The sequence below is a fragment of the Buteo buteo genome, chromosome 12, assembly GCF_964188355.1.
Source record: "Buteo buteo chromosome 12, bButBut1.hap1.1, whole genome shotgun sequence".
In the NCBI taxonomy this organism is placed as follows: domain Eukaryota; kingdom Metazoa; phylum Chordata; class Aves; order Accipitriformes; family Accipitridae; genus Buteo; species Buteo buteo.
Genome location: NC_134182.1, coordinates 18,161,851 through 18,182,158, shown reverse-complemented (window position 1 = coordinate 18,182,158; position 20,308 = coordinate 18,161,851). Strand labels below are relative to the sequence as shown.

General features: G+C 40.5%; 1 protein-coding gene across 7 annotated transcripts in view; it reads right to left on the bottom strand.

Annotated features, from left to right (window-relative positions):
* Positions 1-20,308, bottom strand: part of TTC7A (tetratricopeptide repeat domain 7A) — a 193,925-nt gene that overhangs the window by 85,546 nt on the left and 88,071 nt on the right. For all 7 annotated transcript variants that reach the window (XM_075042871.1, XM_075042874.1, XM_075042870.1 and 4 more), the window contains one exon: positions 13,638-13,798. In XM_075042871.1, coding sequence (XP_074898972.1) covers positions 13,638-13,798 — 161 coding nt within the window. The remainder of the gene's footprint in view (positions 1-13,637; positions 13,799-20,308) is intronic.

Below are 20,308 nucleotides of genomic sequence, written 5' to 3'. Positions count from 1 at the left end.
GTTACATAAAACCTGGATGCAACTGCAGCCTTAAACTTCAGAAAGTACCAGCTCTGCACTCAGTCCCACTTGCAAATTCTGTTCCAAGCCCAAACTCAAAATGCTTTCACACTGATTAGGGCATACTCTTGAGCAACAGTTTAATGCACTATTTAAGTGCTGAAAACATAATCAACATTGTTCCCGATACACACTAGAACTGTGAAGGAATTTAGATGGACTGTGAGCTGACCAAGACGAGCAGTAACTTCCTCCCCAGACAATTATGCTGTTAGCAGTAGCTGTCATGTACAAGAGAAACTGGCAGTTGAGTTTAATAAAATTTGCTGAGAGGCTGTTGAATTTGATGGAAAAAAATGCTTGTAGCCAGTTAGAAGAGTACCAACTAGAAAAGACATATCCTGCAGCACTGTGACTTTTTGTTTTGTTACATTTTTATCAGGTTAGTTTGATAAAGTTTAACATCAGTAAGAAAAAAAAATATCCTCTCTTCCTTGGCCTTTAACGTATTCTGGTTTCACAGAATTTTTTTCTTGTTCTTCTGGGGGATATTTTCAGCCAAACTGCTATTATCCATAATCTTGGAAAAGTGGCTTATGAGATCCCCAGTGAAAACAGGGAGATGACAGGACCTCCCTTTTTAAGGTAGTCATCTGATGCTGATACTCCAGTACTATATGCCAGGCCGATTCAGGCTCTCTGCGCTGTTCTCAGCTGTATTTTTTCCCCTACTTGGGTAGGGTAAAACAGTGTGGCTTTCCTTCTCTTCAGCTTGAAATCTAGACACTAAGCTTTTTCTTAAAAGGCCAAAAGTCCAAGCAGAACCTGCTCACAAGCCACGATAAGCACTTATAAGTGCCAAGGTCAGAAAATACATCCATTTGTACACTTGTTTTCCTGCAGTAAGCATTGCTCAGGTTGGGGCCAAGCCAATGACTAGGGATTTTTCTACTACAACACTGATACAGGGCTATTTAGTTAACTTCTGAAATGGCAGATATAGCCATTTATACTACATAGCTTAAGCTTTAAGCAAGTTGAGCAGTACAGAAGACTGGAAGGGTATCTTTCTCTTTTCTTTCCCTTCCTCTCTGGGTGCCGACACCCTGTACTATTCTTAGTGTGCAGAAATCAGTGGTGTTAATTTCAGAGTTCACACATCAGAGGAAGCATTTAGAATTTATTCATTCATTTGTGAGAACCTGTGTATGGCTTTGTCCTTAGTGATAGAGCAAAACATTTTTTTTTAGCTGTGACATTATTTGCAACCAGTCTTACAGCTTATCACAGCCTCATAAGTGCTGAAGAGCATATTTGCCCTATCCTGTAAGAAACATGATTTCCTTACGTGCTGTTGGGATACAGAATTGCTTCATCAGTTCTTCGCTGTAATAACAGTGCTCGCAGTGACACCTAAAACCATGATTTCTGTCTCTCTCACGTCTTGCAACTAATCCCAGACAAATGTCCTACTCTATGTAGGCAAATAATGACTACCTGCTGGAATACATAATTTGTAAGCGCTGGTTCTAGCTTTTCATGGCACTGCAACTTTACACTGTACCATTGCTTATACTGTGTTAGACAAAAAATAAATTATTGTTCAGCTACAGTATTGCTTACATGCAGAATTCCCAGATTGAGTGCGCATATTGCTATACCTTATAAAATGAGACACTGGCTCTGCCACGTGCAGGGGCCAATGAGATGAGATCAGAAGTGGATATTGCCATATCTAAAATATAGTTTTTGCATCAGAAGTTTGCAGAAGATCTAGGTGGAGAAATGATCAAAGCCTAAATTAATACCTGATGCACATCCGATGAAAAAAACCACATTGCAGGGATTAGGTATGTTCTGAGCTGGTTAAGGCATCTGAAGAAGTTATTTCATTCTTTTAAGACGAGTTTGACCTCCAGAACATCAAAAATCTGTACCGGAATTCTCTACATGCTTTCCAATGTTACTATCACAGCTAATGAACTGAATAAAATACCCCTGGCAGCAGCTTATTTAGATACTGTCCTTCATAATATCATCATAGGGCTTAAATAATAAACTAACATTGCCGAAGTTTAATAAGTGTTTGTTTCTACATCTGCCAAAAATTTAACTGAAAGGGTATGTCTCAAATCAAGCTTGCTTTGCTCTCTTCCTTTCTATATACATCAGTCAATACATTTTAAAACAATGAAGGTTTGATTCAAATGTGTTTTGTCTCTGCAAAAATTTAAAAAAAACCTGTAAGAAATGTAATGGGGCTTTGTTCAAAAGCAGTCTTACATATGTGGGACAAAATATGGCTACCAGAAGTAAGAAATACACACTGTCTGGGACAGCACTGAGAGACGAGAAATAACACCAAAGAACATAGTCTTTCAGATGCAAGTTTTCCTGGCCTGCAAAGCCACAGAGAGTGCACCCTCCCTCCTCCCCCCCGACTTGGACATTATTACCCTGCAGGATCTCCCTTCCTCTTCCCCACAGATATTTTGCACAGGACTATGCCCCTGCTATGCAAACCCTTGACATTTGCAGGTGGCCGGGGAAGCAGCAGGCAATTGCTGGTTGCCACTGAGAAAGAAGCAACATAATCCCAGAATTGCTGGTAAAGCAGGCTTTAACCCCTATTATATTTGAAAATCATCTGGTGTGAAGGCTTCAAAGAGTGCGCATATATAGATTTTTTTTTTTTCTTTTTTAAAGTGGACTTGAAAAATAAAATCTTTTTCCAGTTGACATTTCCAAACTGACAATGTGCAGGCTCTTGATTAAGATGTGACATAGTTTATACCCCTGGCAACAAAGGAGACTCCACGCACTTCCATCTGCTTTAACACTAGAGCAATAAACGAGAAAATGTACCATCCAGTTTAGTTACAGAAGAATGTTTTTGATTTAAAGATAAATTAGTATATGCCTAGATGCAATTGTATAAGAAAAAGTGTTAATTAACACAAGCACTTCGGATGCAAAAAAACGCCCTCCAAATAATAAACTCCAATAACACCATGCACAGCTCTGAACAAGTCTTTCTACAGAACAGCACTATAGCACCAGCTCAGAAAGGCAAGAGGAAGTCTCTGCGCTCTCCCTCTCAGGAGCCATTCCTTCTGGAGGTGTAGGAAGAGCACAGATTAAAGCAATCCCAGGTAGATTACCCCCCCCCCAGCTGAGATCAGCACAGCTGGCTGGCAGTGGCATGAACTACCCCAAATGGAACACTGGCCCCATGCCACTTACCAGTGCCTTCCTGAGGTGCACATTACTGGTAGCTTTGTTTTAACCCAGTACGTGGAACATCTAAGGCTTGGGGACTGCTCTGTGCATTAGCATGTACTTGGTTTGTGCAGGCCAGGAAAATCTCTGACCCTGTTGCTCTCAGAGTCTCTGTCTGCTACCTAGTGCTAGTTACCACCGAAGCTTTGCCCACCTTGCTGGCAGTTGCTGCAGCTTGATACATTCAGGCTAGTCAAGGCCTGGCTGAAGACCTGCTGCACAGTTCAAGGCAGCCCATGGGGTCCAGAAGGCTCAAGAGTGCGAGCACAAACAGATAGGCAGTTCATCCACACAGATCCACATCTCTATGGAGACTCTGTCAGCAGCAGCCCAAGGAGCTGGGCTGAAGCTGGCCCAGCCATGTCCCTGCGAGGAGCAGCCCAGGCAGGGTGGACATACCCTTTGCAACTGGTGCTCCCTTTAATGCACCACCTGTTTCTTGCTCCTGGTGAGGACGGTCTAGCAGCCAGCATCTATCGGTTCTGCATCCTTATTTGGCAGGGAGTGCCACCCCTCCTGGTGGGGCCATAGCTACTGGCACATACACCTGGGGGTGGGCAGATGCCATACATTCCTCAAGCGCCATTTTTGCAAGGCTGCATCATGGCAGCCTCTTCAAGCACTTCTGCTGCAATGGTCTGGAGAGGGCTAGAGAAGACTCTAATGATGATCTTCATACCTGTATTGTATCCCTTCATTTCATGTTGAGTTATGTCATTCCTACTTTGCTATATTGCACACTTAAACATTACTGAAATTTATTAAGCCAAGCGAAAGATTTTCTTCCTTCCCTGCTCCCAACACAGCAAATGCCTAATTTTTGAAGAATCAGACAAAATGACTGGTTGCTGAAACTCGTGGGGTGGGAGCCATGGCTTCCTCTTTCACTCAGCAGCACAGCTCCTTGCAACAACCTTGCCCACTGGCCATGTCTCCTGTTCATTAGACAGACTCCAGTGGCATGCTATATTCTCAGCTGGGTTCAGAGCCCCACTATGCTACATACTCTACCAACAACAGAAAGACACTGACTTTGTCCTCAGAAAATACAAGAAAAACTACAGAATAACCTCAAGTCATCACAAGTGGTCAAGACGGTAGATACAAATAGCCAGATTCCAGGGAAAAAAAAAAAAAAAAAGAAAAAAAAGGCCAGGAGTCTTTTCACTGTGAATTTCAGTGCAACTGCTTACTGGCATGATCTTCATATGAGGTGCTAGTTATCAGCATCCTGCCACTTTTCCAGCTGATAGAGACATATGGAGTAGAGGTCACTGCATTAATTTCCTAACCTGCTAGATCTCCAGCAGTTCACATTTGCAGCCACAGCCCTCAGAAACACAGTTCGATGTCATTCATAGGTGTGAGTTGAATTTTCTGTTGGTATATGTAGGAAGAACTCTGCTAATGACTGCGACACTTGATTAGACCATTTAGCTCTCCATCTTCATGTTCACCCTTCCTCCTAAAATACAGTCTTATGACAAACTTACTGCTGCTATACACATAGCAGAAAGCTTCAAGCCAAGGTAAAAATGAATAAAGGAAAGAGTAAAACTATTCATATTATCTGTTTTGTGTTGTAAAAATGTTAGCATATTGAGAAATATGTCTGGACATTTTTAAAGACATGTTGGTAACGCAGAACTTCTACATTACAGTCTCTCTCAATTATAACATCTCCATTCATCGTGCTCTGTCCTTTACTAACAGAGACTAATATATAAGTAACATGAATACTGACTAATATCAAATATTACGACATACTTGGTTCTGCAGACATTAATGACAATGGCAACAGAAGTAGACTTAGCATCTAAGATGCAATTATTACCAGTGCTTCTCACAGACTGAAGAGCAAGGCCTGTTTTCAGCAGGCAAAAACCACATTCGTGGCTGAAAAACTACTATACTCAGTTCCCGTTCCCTGGTGAGTTCTTCAGAAAGTCTGAATATATTCCCCTCCCTCTTCTTTTTCAAGAAGAAAATAATAAAAATAAAAAAATTCTGTGCTCTTCTCATTATATAAATTAATACTCCTATAATTTTAGAGTAGAAGTTGCTCAAATCTGAAATTTCCAGCTGGAGATGAAAAAAACCAACCCTTTCATTGAGTGATCAGAGCATTATACTCATCTGAGAGACAACATGGCTTGACCACACTGCAAACTTCTCAGAAAGTCGTTTACTGCACTGAAAAACAATTTGCTAACCATAACATCCACGCGCCTCTGTATTTCAGGACCTGTGTTTTCCAGCAATGACTATCAACAGAAATTCTCAATGAATGCTAATAATAAAGATGATATTCTTCATTCTGAAAAATAAATTCCCAATCAAAAAATAAGACTCTTCATCATCCTTGCATTTGAGGCTTTTTAAAGGTCTCAGAAAATCCAGGAATGCCTCTCAAGAAAAAAAAACATAACACGAAAGTATCTTCCTCTACTCCTTTGGTGATGAGCTTCTGAGAGCCTCAGGAAACAATTTCAGATTATTGGATCTGTCTGTTTAACAGCAGACTTTCCACAGCCTTCACCTTCACTAGATATACCAAGATGAAAAATAGCCAAGCAGGGAATTTTGTTTCCTCCTTTATCCATGTAACGGAAGAGCCTTGAAGGAGTTCAGTTCACAAAGGTTCCAACAACCATGTTTTCCAGCAAAACTGATGACTGAAGCTGCTAATAAATGGTAGCATCCTATGCAGCCCCCCTGTATATGTGTGTAGCCCCACAGCAGGAAGGGAAAGTTTAGAGCTGAGCTTCCCACACCACCACCACCTTTCCCGCTTGGTTCTCTTCTTAATTTCCAGGCAACAAGCATGCCTCAGGTCCTCCTTCTGATCTCTATGACCCAGGTCTACCTTTGGAGTTCACAAAACTGCCTGGTGGAAACAGGGATCTCAATCACCAAGTCCCTTCTCACCTTGAATAACCCCTACACACATACTACAGCTAAACTCCAGCCTGGGGAGTACCTACTGGCAACTTGACTCTGCTGCTCAGATAATACACACATGTTATTTTTCAATATATTCTGGCATTCAGTGTAGACAATCAGGGCTCCTGAACACTTCCTTTGAATATAAAGCAGAACACACTGCAGCCGTTCAAAAGAAAACAGCACTTAGCAGGGAGAAAAGTGTGTGTTGGGGGGACTAACTTACTGATATGGCAAATACATACAATGCACTGAAGTGAGCCAGCAGGAACTGAAAAGCATGCATTTCTCCATCTGGGTGAGAAAGTACTGGCAAGAAGTTAATTGCATAAGATAAATGCAAGTAGAGGAATATAAAATTGACATTTTGCTGTTTCAAAAAGCAGCTGTGCTGAACAGTCAGAGTTTATTGCATTCAGGCCTGACCCATCAAAGAAACAAATTTTAAAGATCAACAGGTAACTTAGTTATTACTACCTCAAGTGGTTTGCAGGTTTCATTTTCCTCTGGCTTATCAGTACCACAAAACTTTAAATGTCATGTCAAAAACAAGCTAGCAGCCCCAACAAACACACAGCAGGAATCTACAGAAAAACCCACAAAATCCAAGCTTGACATCTCAAACAGAAAGTTACTGACATTCCCTTATGGAACTTCCTGCTTTTACTAAATAAACTACTCTGAAGTACAGAACCTGCGGGTGGTAACTATCTCATCTCAAATCAGCCATGCGATTCCTGCATTTTAGAATCTATTCTTAAATTTCTGAACTGAAGCCTATGCATTTGCAGAACTTGTTACCTCTCCAATGCCAAAACCAGCATCTAGAAGCACTGCTGCTCACTATAAAGGTCTTAAATGGAGGCAGCGGCCGTTTACTCAGGTGGTAGAGAAAAAAGTTATTATGAAATAAAATTGATTTTTTCATCCAGAGAAAAGACTTGAACAATTGCTGCTAAGGTTGGAAAACAGCACAGCTGTTTCTTCTTTTCATACCATACTAAGAAAATAAGTCTGCAGTAGGTTTCCTCTCTAAGCTCTGTTTAACTCCTTTTATTCATAATCTGAACCTTGTGCTACGAGGGAAAGGAATTCTCCCCAGGTACCACTGAATCCATCTATATAATTTTAAGATGAATTGATATGTACACTAACACAAATCCATTCCTGGTACAAACAGACATGAACCAGCTACGGGGATATTTCTTCCCGCTGCATTAAGATGGTAGATAGAAGGCTACCATGCTCATCTGGTGAATTTTTGTCTTAGATCAGACTGTCATCCTTAGAAAGAGGTGCATGTATCTGTTTGAACTTGCCAAAATGCAAATCTGATCTTGGATACCGTAACTCAAGAATTCATTCTGTTTCCTCATCATATAGGTAAAAAAAAAAAAGAAAAGAAAAAAACCTTAAAAGCGTGGAAATAAATCCAAACCAGAAAAAAACCCTTAGATTTCAATTTCTCAAATTTTTTTAGCTTTATGTATCTGTCTTATCATTAGTAAGAGTCAGGAGACTAGCTTAAAGCTTTCCCTTCATATTATTTGGCATACAAATACTCAATATTATTACTAGTGCTACAGAGTATAGTCCAGATTATTGCAATATATCACCAAGGGGTTTTTTAGGTTAATTTTGTAAAAAAACCCAAGAGATCATAACATGCCAACAAAAGCAAACACCCATGGTTACTATAGCAAAAAACCCAGCTCAACCCTTCTAACTCCACATAATACACCTCTCTTTAAGTGAATCACAGAAGCCTAATTAATAGATGGTTTGTATTCTTGTAGCACAGTCCTGTCATATCACCATACTTTGTATGATTGTCTGGGGCATCAATACAGAGACAAAAACATTTGTGGGTCATTCTCACCAGCCAGGGTATGAACACACCACTACAAGAAGTCAACTTAGAAAAGCTCCACCCTTAAGTTTTAAATATCCTATTTATAAAAGTTATCTAGCATGATCAAATGCTACGGTCAAAATACTAATTTATCCCTGCTTTAGATCTCAGATCTTGCACCCTTGAGGAATTAAAACAATATTCTGAGGACTTTAACAAGCTGTTTTATCACCATGTCTGCTCACAAGATGTACCAGGCCTCCTTGCCTCTTGCCTAATGATGAACTGGAATCATATGAACAGGCTAATCTGATTCTCTAAAGCCATAATTCTAAAGCTAAGTGAGGTCACCACCACTTTTGTGAGAAAAGTGGTAAAACCACTCTACAGCATATACAATCGTATTACCTGGGGGTTAAGTGGGAGGGATGCGAGGTACAATTATCTTAGCATAACTGTAATATAGACTAGGCATAACACAAAGGTTTGCAAACCATCGACTGAGAGACAACTGACTCTTTATTCCCCATGAAGATTACAGGCAAGAAGACAGTTCTATTTTATGGCTGTCAGCAATATTGCAGGACTCTACTAGTGCCCATAAAGATATTGCTCAAAGCCAGCATGAGTTGTTTATTTTCAACATACAAGAAATAGCCTGACAAGTAATAGAAAAAGAATTCAAACCTGAAATGCCAGTTTAATCACGCATTTTGAGATCCTGATTTTACATTGGGGTTTTTCTGTAGCAAGTGGAAGCACCTGGTAAATGACATTGCTTATATACCACAGAATAGCTCTCCCCACAGTAAGTCTGACCAGACTATGATAAATAAATCTTGCCAGATGATAACTTCACATGTCTATAATGAAATTAATGTAGTAGTGATAAAGTCAAGGACATTTGCTATCACTAAACCACTTCCAATCTAGAAAAGGATTTCATATTTTGAGGGCTGGCTGAAGCAAAAAAAAAACCCCTTTCTGCTAAACCACCACCAAGACAACACACACAATTCCTCATGCAAAATTTACTTCCTTTTTTATTCACAGTCTCCAAGATACACATTTTATATTTCTTGACCTTCTAAGCTTTTTTGCACTACATTTACAGTAATTACTTTTCTGATAGCAAATATCTGGGTAGAATAAAAGCATCTGCATTTGACAGCTACATTGCTCCAAAACACCAACCCACCTGCTTCTTTTTGAGTCTTTATGTGTAGAATAGCAGTGCTTTTCTGTTATTTCTCTTTAAAACTAGTTTTGAGACTCTGAAAGCAACAGAATAATGACTTATAGTTTAGGAAGAGAAGGAATATTAGCAGCATTTAAGAGAGTTATGACTCCTGTGCCACATACAGAACTGCTACAGGTACAAAGATGTGATCATTTAAAAAAAACATTCACCATCACACTGGGCAGCAATTAGAAGTTGTTGTATCTTATGCCAGAGGAATGTATGGTTCTAACTTAACAGGGAGCTGTCCAGGAGACAAAAAACTAGCTAGCAATCGACAGCATAGGTTTTCATAAGCAGTCTGTGAGCAATTATAAAGCAATAGAGTATCCATAAAATTGATATCCTATTTCCAACCTCAGGCTAGGTACAGACCTTAATTTTTTTCCAATGCTGAGAGCTAACCAATTAGAACTAAAAGATGACCAGAGACCAAAACAGTCTCTGGAATAGTGGATGAGTCAGGACAAAGTCAATTTTACACAAGCAAAACAGCAAAGAATAAGTATTACCAGCTGAAGATAAAGGACCATGTCAGACGGGCTCTGTGGTGGGTTCTGCAGGCTGCCAGACCTATGGGACTTCTGCATGGAACATTGTGAGGTGTGAATACAGACTTTGAAAAGGGAAATACTTTCTTTCTAAATACATAATGCATTATTTTAAGAAGATCATGTGGAGAGCAAGAGGAGGAGTGCTCAGTAATATTATTTCTTCCAGGTAAAAGATCTATCCCTGAGACAAGCCTGGGGAAGTAATCACAGCCAGTTCCAGGTACAACACTGCCCAAAAGGCTGACCTTTGGGTTGGAAAAAAATTGAAGGTATCCATCTTAAGAAAGGCTTATGATCAGTACCATTGACCTAGAAGGGAGATACCTGATGCTATCAGGAGTCTTCTCTCCCAAATGTGCTGGAGATAGTGCTTTGAAATATATACCAAAACCAACTGTTGCTACTGCATTCGTTAACTTCTTTTAAAAGCATACCAACATTGACAAGATGTAAAACCACGAAGTTTTATCCTGGGCAGTCTGCCTCCATAGGAGTCAGCGATTTTTCAGGTGATACCTCCCATGTAAAGGTCACTATTATTTCTATCTTTTCTAGTTACGGCAAGGCAGTGTATTTCTTCTGGTGCACTCCATCTTGCAATATGCCCAACATAGATAGCTCTCATTCTTCCTCTATCCAATCTTAGTCTGTCATTGCTTGACAATACATCAAGTGCTCAAATTCAGTCATTCGCTGACTGTAGCGTAATGCATTCATTACTATATGCTGCCTTTCAAGCAGAAGTGATCTTCCCAAGTTCATTTTTCTAAACAATTTGTGCTTTTGGATATCCAGCTGTTCAACATTCTTCTCCAACAGCTCGATCCGAAATATTCCCGTTCATCTCTCTCTGTATTCAGTGTCTAGCTTTCGTATCCCTCCTCCCTATGCACCATACCAACCACTGAAATGCGAAGTAAATGTTTAAGTTTAAACACTCCAACAAGGGGCACTTGAGACACATTTGGGTCAGTATTATAGGGTTCATGTCAAAGGATGTTGTGTGTTAGCTGAGCAGTGCAGTATATTTTTTCCAACTGCTTCAGCCACTAACCAGCTACATGACATCCTGAACGATTACTTCTTTAAAATATATAATGAAAGAATTTAATATGAAAATAAAAAAGCAGGAACAAACTCATCTTAATTACATACAGTCAGAGACCAACTAAACAGTACGAGATGTCTGTAGCTTGGGCCAGCTAAGACCTTAATTTTTTATGTATTATACTTTCTTTTGTTTAGGATATACACCCAACTGTAATACTTACGAGTTTTTGCCATGTACAGAGCCCTAAGGTCCCTTAATGCAGCATTCATCTTCTTTTTTTGATACATGCCATCAAACTATGCTTCCAATAAGAGTTGTCATTAGGAGGGGAGTCCCCAGGCACCACATTACACAGCTGCCTGGTTCATATCAATGTGAATTGGGAAAAATAATCAACCACTTTTAAATACAGCTTTAAAACCATGCAGTTGAACTTGCCTATACTATTTACACGAAGTATCCTGTAGTCATTCCAAGCAGTAGTAAAATTTACTACAATTTTTCTATAAGGCAATAACAACTGGAGATACACAATAGCATCAGGTCTTTCTCCCTTCAAAGAAGCTTTACAAAGCAGTAAAGCCCTCCTAGCATAAACTATACTTTAGACCTCTAGAAAGTCTGGAATAGTTTCAGATTTGGTACAAACTATAGATGTATTCTGTTACTCTTCTTGTTTTCCCCCCTCATTGGATTCCTGTTCTTTTTCTTCAGAAATTCTTTTTTAAAAAAAAAATAAATTTTTTTTTCTGTCTTGCAACTCTTGATACTTTTTCACGATTCCCTCACTCACGAGTTATTTGCTATCCGGTTTAGAGAAAGACCCACACTGAGACAGGCTACTAATAGCAGCAGACGCAAGAAGCCAGCCCCTACTCCTGCATCCCTTTGTACCTGTTAATGAGTCTCACTGCCAACTGTGTTACGTACCACAGTGCACGCAGGGAGCAATGAGGGGTTATTCCAAAAGCACACACTCTAGCAAGTCTGTGTCTAGGAGTAAGCATGAACCTGTAGCTTTCACTACCAATATTAATCGTTTCTATCAGAAATGATCTATTCTGCTACTCCTTACCAGGTCTTTCTGCACATGAAGATTGGCGCTGACAGAAGCACAGGAGATAATATTCTTTTCTGCTTTGGGGAAATCAGATTACCAGACAGCACAAAGGAACCTACCCAGCAGCCCTCCAAGCTACTTTGCACACCACATTTTCTTTGTTTTGTCCTCCCCTGAAACATAAATTCTCTGCAAGTGCTGGAGGAAAGATCCAGGACTTGATGGACCAGTTGGTTGATTTGAGATGGCAAATGCTCTGTTCCTCACATAAACAACCAGTTTCTTTTTCTTCTTCCTCTTCCACCTCTGTCTTATCTATCTTCGAGTGTTTGCAGTCCTCAATGACTATCTGACCTTTGACTGTACAACATGATTTTTTTTACTATGCTTATTACTTTCAAACCACAGAACACAATGTAGCAGCCACTGGAGTATTTCCTGTCTCAATCATCCCATGTTCACACTCTGAAGAGATGTTGGCATCATTTTAAGAGCTTTTCCATTACTGATTTTCATTTCGTTCTCAAAGATGTGCACTGATGGTCTTAGCTCCTTACATACACAAAATAACTAACCTCAAAACCACAGACAGCAGAGCTATTTTGAATGGCAACATGCAACTTACAATGAAAAGCATTATATGCTGATATAGCATCATAGTTATAAAAGATCCTAAAGCATTCAAGCTCACATTTGGATAGCCTCAATCTCACTTGTGACCTCCCTTTGCTTTGGTTTAGACAATGTCCCACTCAGCTGCTAGACTACACCTGTGGAGGCTGCTCCCTCTCTCCAGTGAGAAAGCTGGCTGCCTGAAGACAATGCTGCATGGGTTTAAACCTTCAGTTAAATACAGGCAGTTCTGAATGGAAGTTGGTCTTCCAGCAATACAATAGGATTTTCTGCAGTTTGGCTGAGAAACTCAGCTAGTATACAATCACCAGAAAGTGTTACAGTAGCTTTAATTTTTGCACAGAACAGACAAATTCATTGTTTTGAAAGGTCATGACAGTAAATCGCAAGGAATTCAATTTATCACCCTTGGATGGATGGAGGACTGAGTCAAACATAGAACAGTGGAAACCTCTGGCTCCAAGAAGTCTGTGCTGGTTCAAACCTGCTCTTAAGCAGCCAAATCATCCTTTCAGCTATACTTTATTACAACTTATGATTTTCAACTGATTTTTTTCCCCAGCTGTGCTATTGCAGCAAATTGTGTCATACATAAGCATCAAAAGTGTGGTGAATACATGAAGAATTTGTTTGCCTTTAACCAGGAAGTTTACCAAATATAAAATTATTTGTGATACAGGCAGACATCATCATAGCTGTCTCACACATTTCTCCACATGTTAAGTGACTTATGAAAAAAGTACAAGAAGATATATGGGAGAAAACACCATCAGCACAATACAGAAAGACAAATCTGGAAAAGCAAACAAGCACAAGGATTAGTTTTAAAAACAGAAAGACCATGAAGATGGAAAATCAAAAGAGTACCCTGAGCCTCACATGTTTTGGCTTCACAGTACACCCAGGAGGAGAGTGACGCACCAGTAGCACACCTGATTTAACAGGCTCCTTGTGTATGACTGAGAACAGAGGTAGTGAGCAGATCATTCCTGACTGGATGTATCACATCATGCAATAACTCTTACCTAAAGCTTTCTGGGTATTCAACAACAGCCATGTTGATAACATCCAGTGCATGCTGATAGTGCTTCTGAGCTGAAAAAAGGAGGGCCAGTAGATGAAGTGAATTCAAGTCATCTTTGCACAGCTGCAGTGCTTCTTGAAGATGTTCTATAGCATCAGAAATCTGGAACGATATGGGGTAGAAATAAAAAGAGAACACATTTCTCCTTCAGTCCTATGTTATATCCCAAAGGTAAGAACAAATACAGTCATTAGAAATTCTGAAACAATTCTACTTAGGCACCTATGAGAAAGACTTTTACCATCTGAAAAGTTTGCCAAAATTAACAGACTGCACTGCTTGAAAAAAACAACCACATTCTAGAGAAAGGAGTCTGTGGCATTACAGAATCACTGCTTATAAACAGGAGCAACCGACCTGATCCAATCAACCCACTCTTAACTTTGGCATGGTGCTTCTATGCTGTAAACAAATTCACTAGAGGCCCAATTCTCAAGTCCATCTTCTAGGATAAGTGGCTGGCTCTTCACCTGGGGGAGAGCATTACATATCTCTGCTGCACTTTGCCTCTTGTGATGGCTGTGCAAGGCCTTTCATGATTTAGATCAAGAACATAAAAATTAAGTTTGAATGCTCAAGAGTAAAACAGTCAAGATTCAAAATGCTGTCAGAAAAAGAAGTATCTTTGCAAGCAGCAATGTAAAGAGCAGTCCTGACACTCACAGCAGGAGCATGTCATTAGAATCAAGTCTCACTTGGCAGAAAACTTAACACCTATAATGAATGCAAGTGTATCACATGCTCTTTGTGATCCAATACCCTATTTTAGGCTCTCTGTTCAAAAGGGAACTTTTTAGTAGATTTTGTTTCCTTTGGCTTCCAGTTAAGTTTTATATGGAGGATTTTCTTTAAGATTTTCTAGTGTCTGAAATTACTGTTACTTAAATTATTTCAGATTAGTGTTTGGCTCTGGAAGCCTGCAGAAAACAAAACAGAGACATGTATAAATTTCTTTTCCTCATATATACCTTCCCTCTCCTTCCCTTAAGGGATGGAGAACACAGTTCCTTCTTTCCTACTATGAGAACTTCCCACCTAGCAAAGCTCTGCAAACATTCTCCTGCCTTGGCATACCACCAGTGTCAAATTCCCAGCACCTCCACAGATCACTCAGGAAAACAGGTAGTGTATAACTAAGGAAAGCAATAATTACACTGCCTGCAGTTACAACAGAGGTTGCTGATGGTCTAGATCCCAGGTATACTTCTGGGAGCGTGGTACGTATTCTGTTCATGGGACAACTTTACCTTAATGTCCAAGTGACATTTCACTCTCACTGTGCATACATAAGCCAAAAGACTTAACTACTCTATTACTGGTGACTCCATGCAAGTCTGGAGATCAGTGCCACTGCTCCACAGACACAACACCAAATTGGCATCTGGCCCACAGCTTCAAAATTGCTGAATGTCCTGGCTTCAATTCAGGTTGGGATATATGACTGAGTGCTCAGCTTTAATGAATTACTGCTTGTCAGTGGAGCTACTTTAACCACATGTGTTGTTATAGCCTACTGCAAAGGTAAACACATTGGCTTAAATCACCAATGTTCCTTCAGCAGCTTACTAGGACACATTTTCTTACGATGTAAAAACACTAGCAATGACAAGACAACTTAGAACCAGGACAACAGGCATGAGTCTGTGGTGCGCCCAGATCTGCCTGTCCACAAAGTTCTTCAGTAGGTATACCAGAGGTATATAAATTTGACTTGCTAAAACAAAGGGCTCAGTATTGGGGTGAGTTCTGTTTAATATCTTTACCAATGATCTGGATGAGGGGATCAAGTGCACCCTCAGCAAGTTTGCAGATGACACCAAGTTGGGAGGCAGCGTCGATCCACTTGAGGGTAGGAAGGCTCTATAGAGAGATCTGGACAGGCTGGATCGATGAGACTAGGCCAATTGTACGAGGTTCAACAAGGCCAAGTGCCGTGTCCTGCACTTCGGTCACAACAACCCCATGCAGTGCTACAGGCTTGGGGAAGAGTGGCTGGAAAGCTGCCTGGCAGAGAAAGACCTGGGAGTGCTGGTTGACAGCCGGCTGAATATGAGCCAGCAGTGTGCCCAGGTGGCCAAGAAGGCCAACGTCATCCTGGCCTGCATCAGAAATAGTGTGGCCAGCAGGAGCAGGGAGGTGGTTGTTCCCCTGTACTCGGCACTGGTGAGGCCACACCTCAAGTACTGTGTTCAGTTTTGGGCCCCTCACTACAGGAAAGACATTGAGGTGCTGGAGCGTGTCCAGAGAAGGGCAACCAAGTTGGTGAGGGGCCTGGAGCACAAGTCTTATGAGGAGCGGCTGAGGGAGCTGGGGCTGTTTAGCCTGGAGAAGAGGAGGCTGAGGGGAGACCTTATTGCTCTCTACAACTACCTGAAGGGGGGTTGTAGTGAGGTGGGTGCTGGTCTATTCTGTCAGGTGGCTGGAGATAGGACAAGAAGAAATGGCCTCAAGTTGCTGGAGATAGGACAAGAAGAAATGGCCTCAAGTTGCAGCAGGGGAGGTTTAGGTTGGATATTAGGAAAAATTTCTTTACTGAAAGGGTTGTCAGGTATTGGAACAGGCTGCCCAGGGAAGTGGTTGAGTCACCATCCCTGGACGTATTAAAAAAGCACGTAGACAAGGCACTTCAGGACATGGTTTAGTGGGCATGGTTGATGGTTGGACTTGATGACCTTGAAGGTCTTTTCCAACCTAAATGATTCTATGATTCTATGAAAGCAGCTTCAAGACTCTTCTTGCACTGGGGACTAAAAACACCTCTTATTTTTTTCTATTCCTCTGTCTCAGACCTGTAGAAGGAGTCATAAAGAAATTCCAAGTTTTGGGAAAAATAAGTTAATTAGAAGAAAAAGAAAAGCTGTAAACCAAACAACTGGAGGGGGCTTTGAGCAGGGATTGAACCGGGTGATCTCCAGAGGACCCCTCCAAACTCTACTATTCTATGGCTCTATTCAAAGACTTGGGAAGGTAATACTAATTTGCTAGTATGAATCAGACAAAGAGTAATACTTGCAACTAGTGTCCTTACTGGGGGACTTCAAAATTGTAAGGATACTTGACCTTACTTGCACGTGAACATGCAAACTAAGCCACTGAGACTTCGCTTTACCCATGCAAATGTCTGATGATCACACAACTGCAAGTTCACACCCCTAACAGATGCCAGCTATCAAAGCAGCTCTCTGACTCTGTTGCAATGTACACAGAATAAAGCAGCACAGAAGTCAGTTGTGGTCACTCCTGCAAACCTGTGCCTGCTGAACAGGCAGTCACATACTGTTGAAATAGACATAATCTAAAATAATTTTTGCCTGTTCCGTAGCATAGGGCTTGCAATGGTTACATCTCATTTCAGTGTTTCCTTCTAGCACCATCAGCATCACAGGCAATGGCTGTTTTTGGAAGTTAATCATGCTTCCCTGACACCTGATGGTTTAACTTGAGCCCCAAAAGATTCCTTAGTGCTGTAACACCATTAGTAGCCTGCAAAGTACTACTGCATAATTACAGTGGACAAAACACAGATAAGAAAAAATAACCTTTAATAATAGGAGGAGACTCTATTCCTTTATGGGAAACATTATACAAAACAACAACCTGCAACAGACCAGATGCAATGAAATAAAAACTAAATTTCTAGAACAATAAAAGCAAGATATTTGTCAGGAGTCAACACAAACTTCTTTTGAAAAGCAGAGATCTTCAATCTATTGACAGATGCCACAGCTTATTTATTTAAGTAGCTATATAATATGAGAAAGATGGAAGCTGGCAGCCCAGATGGCACCCTGAAACTTCAGGGCTGTATCAGAAGTAGGCGGCCAGTTTAAATTCCCTACAAGTGCTGCACTTTAAAGTAATCTTATTTCAGCTGGACTGCAAGTCCAAGTGGGGCCTGCAATTAGAAGAGGCTAACCTTCTCTGATTCATCTTTCTGTTAAAGAATATACCACACAAGTTCTGCATGGCACACAGGTATATTCAGATCACACTGACTAGGAAGCAAAGATACTGCAGTAAGCCAGAAACAGCATTTTGCAGCACTACCAAAATAATGCCTTACTATGGATTGTTTAGGCTGCCTCTTATATAACAGACTTTATTTCAATAATGCTATAAGCTTCCTTAAAAACAATGCTGGGATGTTACAACTGTAGGTATAAAAAAGAAAACAGTGCGAGTGTTAAAAATAATTCCCAACAGTAGAATGCACTTTCATATTTAGAATGGTAAATGAAACAGGATCTCACAAAAGGAGTTTTCAGGCCTTATAATTTCACATCAGTTGTGAGTTACAGTTAATTAACCATTAAAACTATCCTCTCCATTTCTTTTTATAGCACAGGGATTATAGAAAGGAGAAAACTTTATTGACTGGCAAGAGCTTCCATTGAAAACAGACTTGCTACAGTCCACCAGAACTTCAGGAAAGCAGACGCAGACATATCTGTAAGTTAAGTTATTACTTAATTCTTACTACAAGCTGGTTTTGATCACCAGAAAAATCTAGTCCAGGACCTAGACAGAAAAGCAGCATGTTGCTGTTCAACAGAGGAGGCACACACAGACCAGAACTACCCACATCCAGCAGTTGCTGAAAGAAGCACCTCTCAATACGTAGTAAAACAGAGTTCCCCTCCTGAGGCAAAGAAAAGACAGCAGTCTCACCTTCTTAAACCAGAATAAAAACTGTGGAGAAAACAGCTGAAATATTTTCTCTGGTGTCTTAACTGATATCTATCTTATTTTTACACCCAGACACTCTGGAAGGTGGTAGGTGTTTTTCGGATATTGCCACTTGAAACTTCAGGTCTGTTGGCAGCCCCCAGGTGAAACTGGTAAGTGAGACCTTTAATTCTCAGCTGCTGGCCCCTGGCTGTCTTTCCCTTCCTATTTTCATGCAAAGAAAGGTCAAATCAAATCAAGTATTAAAATGATATGAAACCCCCATATGTGTTTATATATATCCGACACCGATTTACATGGCATTCAAGGTCCAAAACACCACCACCCCCCAAACCAAGAAGGGAAGTAGCACTTAAAATTAACAAAAGCACTGACTCTCTAGTCATTTCCATAGAAACTAGCCTGCTAAAAACTAAGGCAAGGCATTAAAATCAGTGAGCTTTAAAATGTTCATTTTACCTTGTTTTTGCTGATCCAAATGCTGTTACCACAGAAACAGGAGAAGCAGCCAAACCAACCACTGGGATTTGGGAATTACAAGTCTCATTTGTCGATCAGCTTGGCCAGCTGCCAGACAGGCGCTGCAGATGGAGATAACCACCACGGCAAATACTGACCTTGGGCTTGTGACACTTCAACTTTGGGGGAAAACCAGATTGAGACCCTCCTTACAGAAAAGGGTATTCTACTCTGTATTTTGCTGAAAAATCCACCCCAAAATGCTGTGGGGCTGACCTAGACCCTCCAGGAGTCACTGGATCCTCCCCATGACTCCAGTGGTCTTTAAGACACAGAGCCACATACATAGACACAAGAACAAAGCACATCACCATCATCATCACTATCTTTCAAGTTGGTTGCTGGTAGTTTTCAACTGCCAACTCTGTGAAAATCTTTTATAACAATTCCTATTTTGTCACGTCCTCATCCTGTGTCAGAAGGAAGCTTATGCTTTTCCATTTCCCCTTTCCCTTTCCCAGTGCTGACAGAGACGAGTGCTATTGGAAATATTTTACAGAGTCTTCCAAGAAAATGAATTGCTCCAACTTTGCTTGGCACTCTACCGGTCAGCTGCTTTTCTTGCTTTGTTCCATGAAAACGCTCTCTTATCTATGCAAGCTGATAGCTAGATTTTTCAGTGTTGGGTAAGGTAATCTGATTTATTGACCTTGACTATAGAAACACAAAGGCCTATTTGTTGAGAATAACATTCAGGTATTATATTATAACCTACTGTGTAAGAATGGCCTGATTTGTTGGTACTATAGCATCGCCTGATGAAAGCCCTAACTGTGACGTTCAATAGTTAATGCAATCTGTCAAAAAAAGGTATCATTTATCTTTCAGTTAATCAGGACAAGAATATATTACTTTAAATAATTATGTTTATCATTAAGTAAACTGGCAAAAGAAAAGTAGGATATTTTACAGCAGTCTAAAAATAAAGATGTCTCAGGTATCTCCTCTCTCTCCAAGCATGCATTAAAGACTTATTCTCACTAGATGGAGAAGAGCAGGAGCAGCATTGCAGAGGTCAGGCTGACACTATGTAACACATTTAGATCACACATCTATGGTAGCAGGGGTGCCTGGCAGAACATCAAGGATGAAAATACACAGGTGAGGTAGACAAAAGAGAAAGTGAACATGAGGACAAGAGACTGAATTGAAAGAACAGGAAGGAAGGGAAATGATGAGACATATGAAATGACAGTGTAAGGACAGGCTACAACTGGAAAAAAAAGAAAGGGTAATGAGTTAAAAATGCAGTGGACCAATAACAGTGAGAACAACAAAGAACCAATGACCACAAAAATCTTGACTTTATTTTTAAGGCTAGCAGGTGAAAAGGTGTAATGTTTTTACTCATGGCAAGAAGCAGAAGAGGCAGCACATCAGACAACCTCCCTAAGAGGCAAAAGCTAT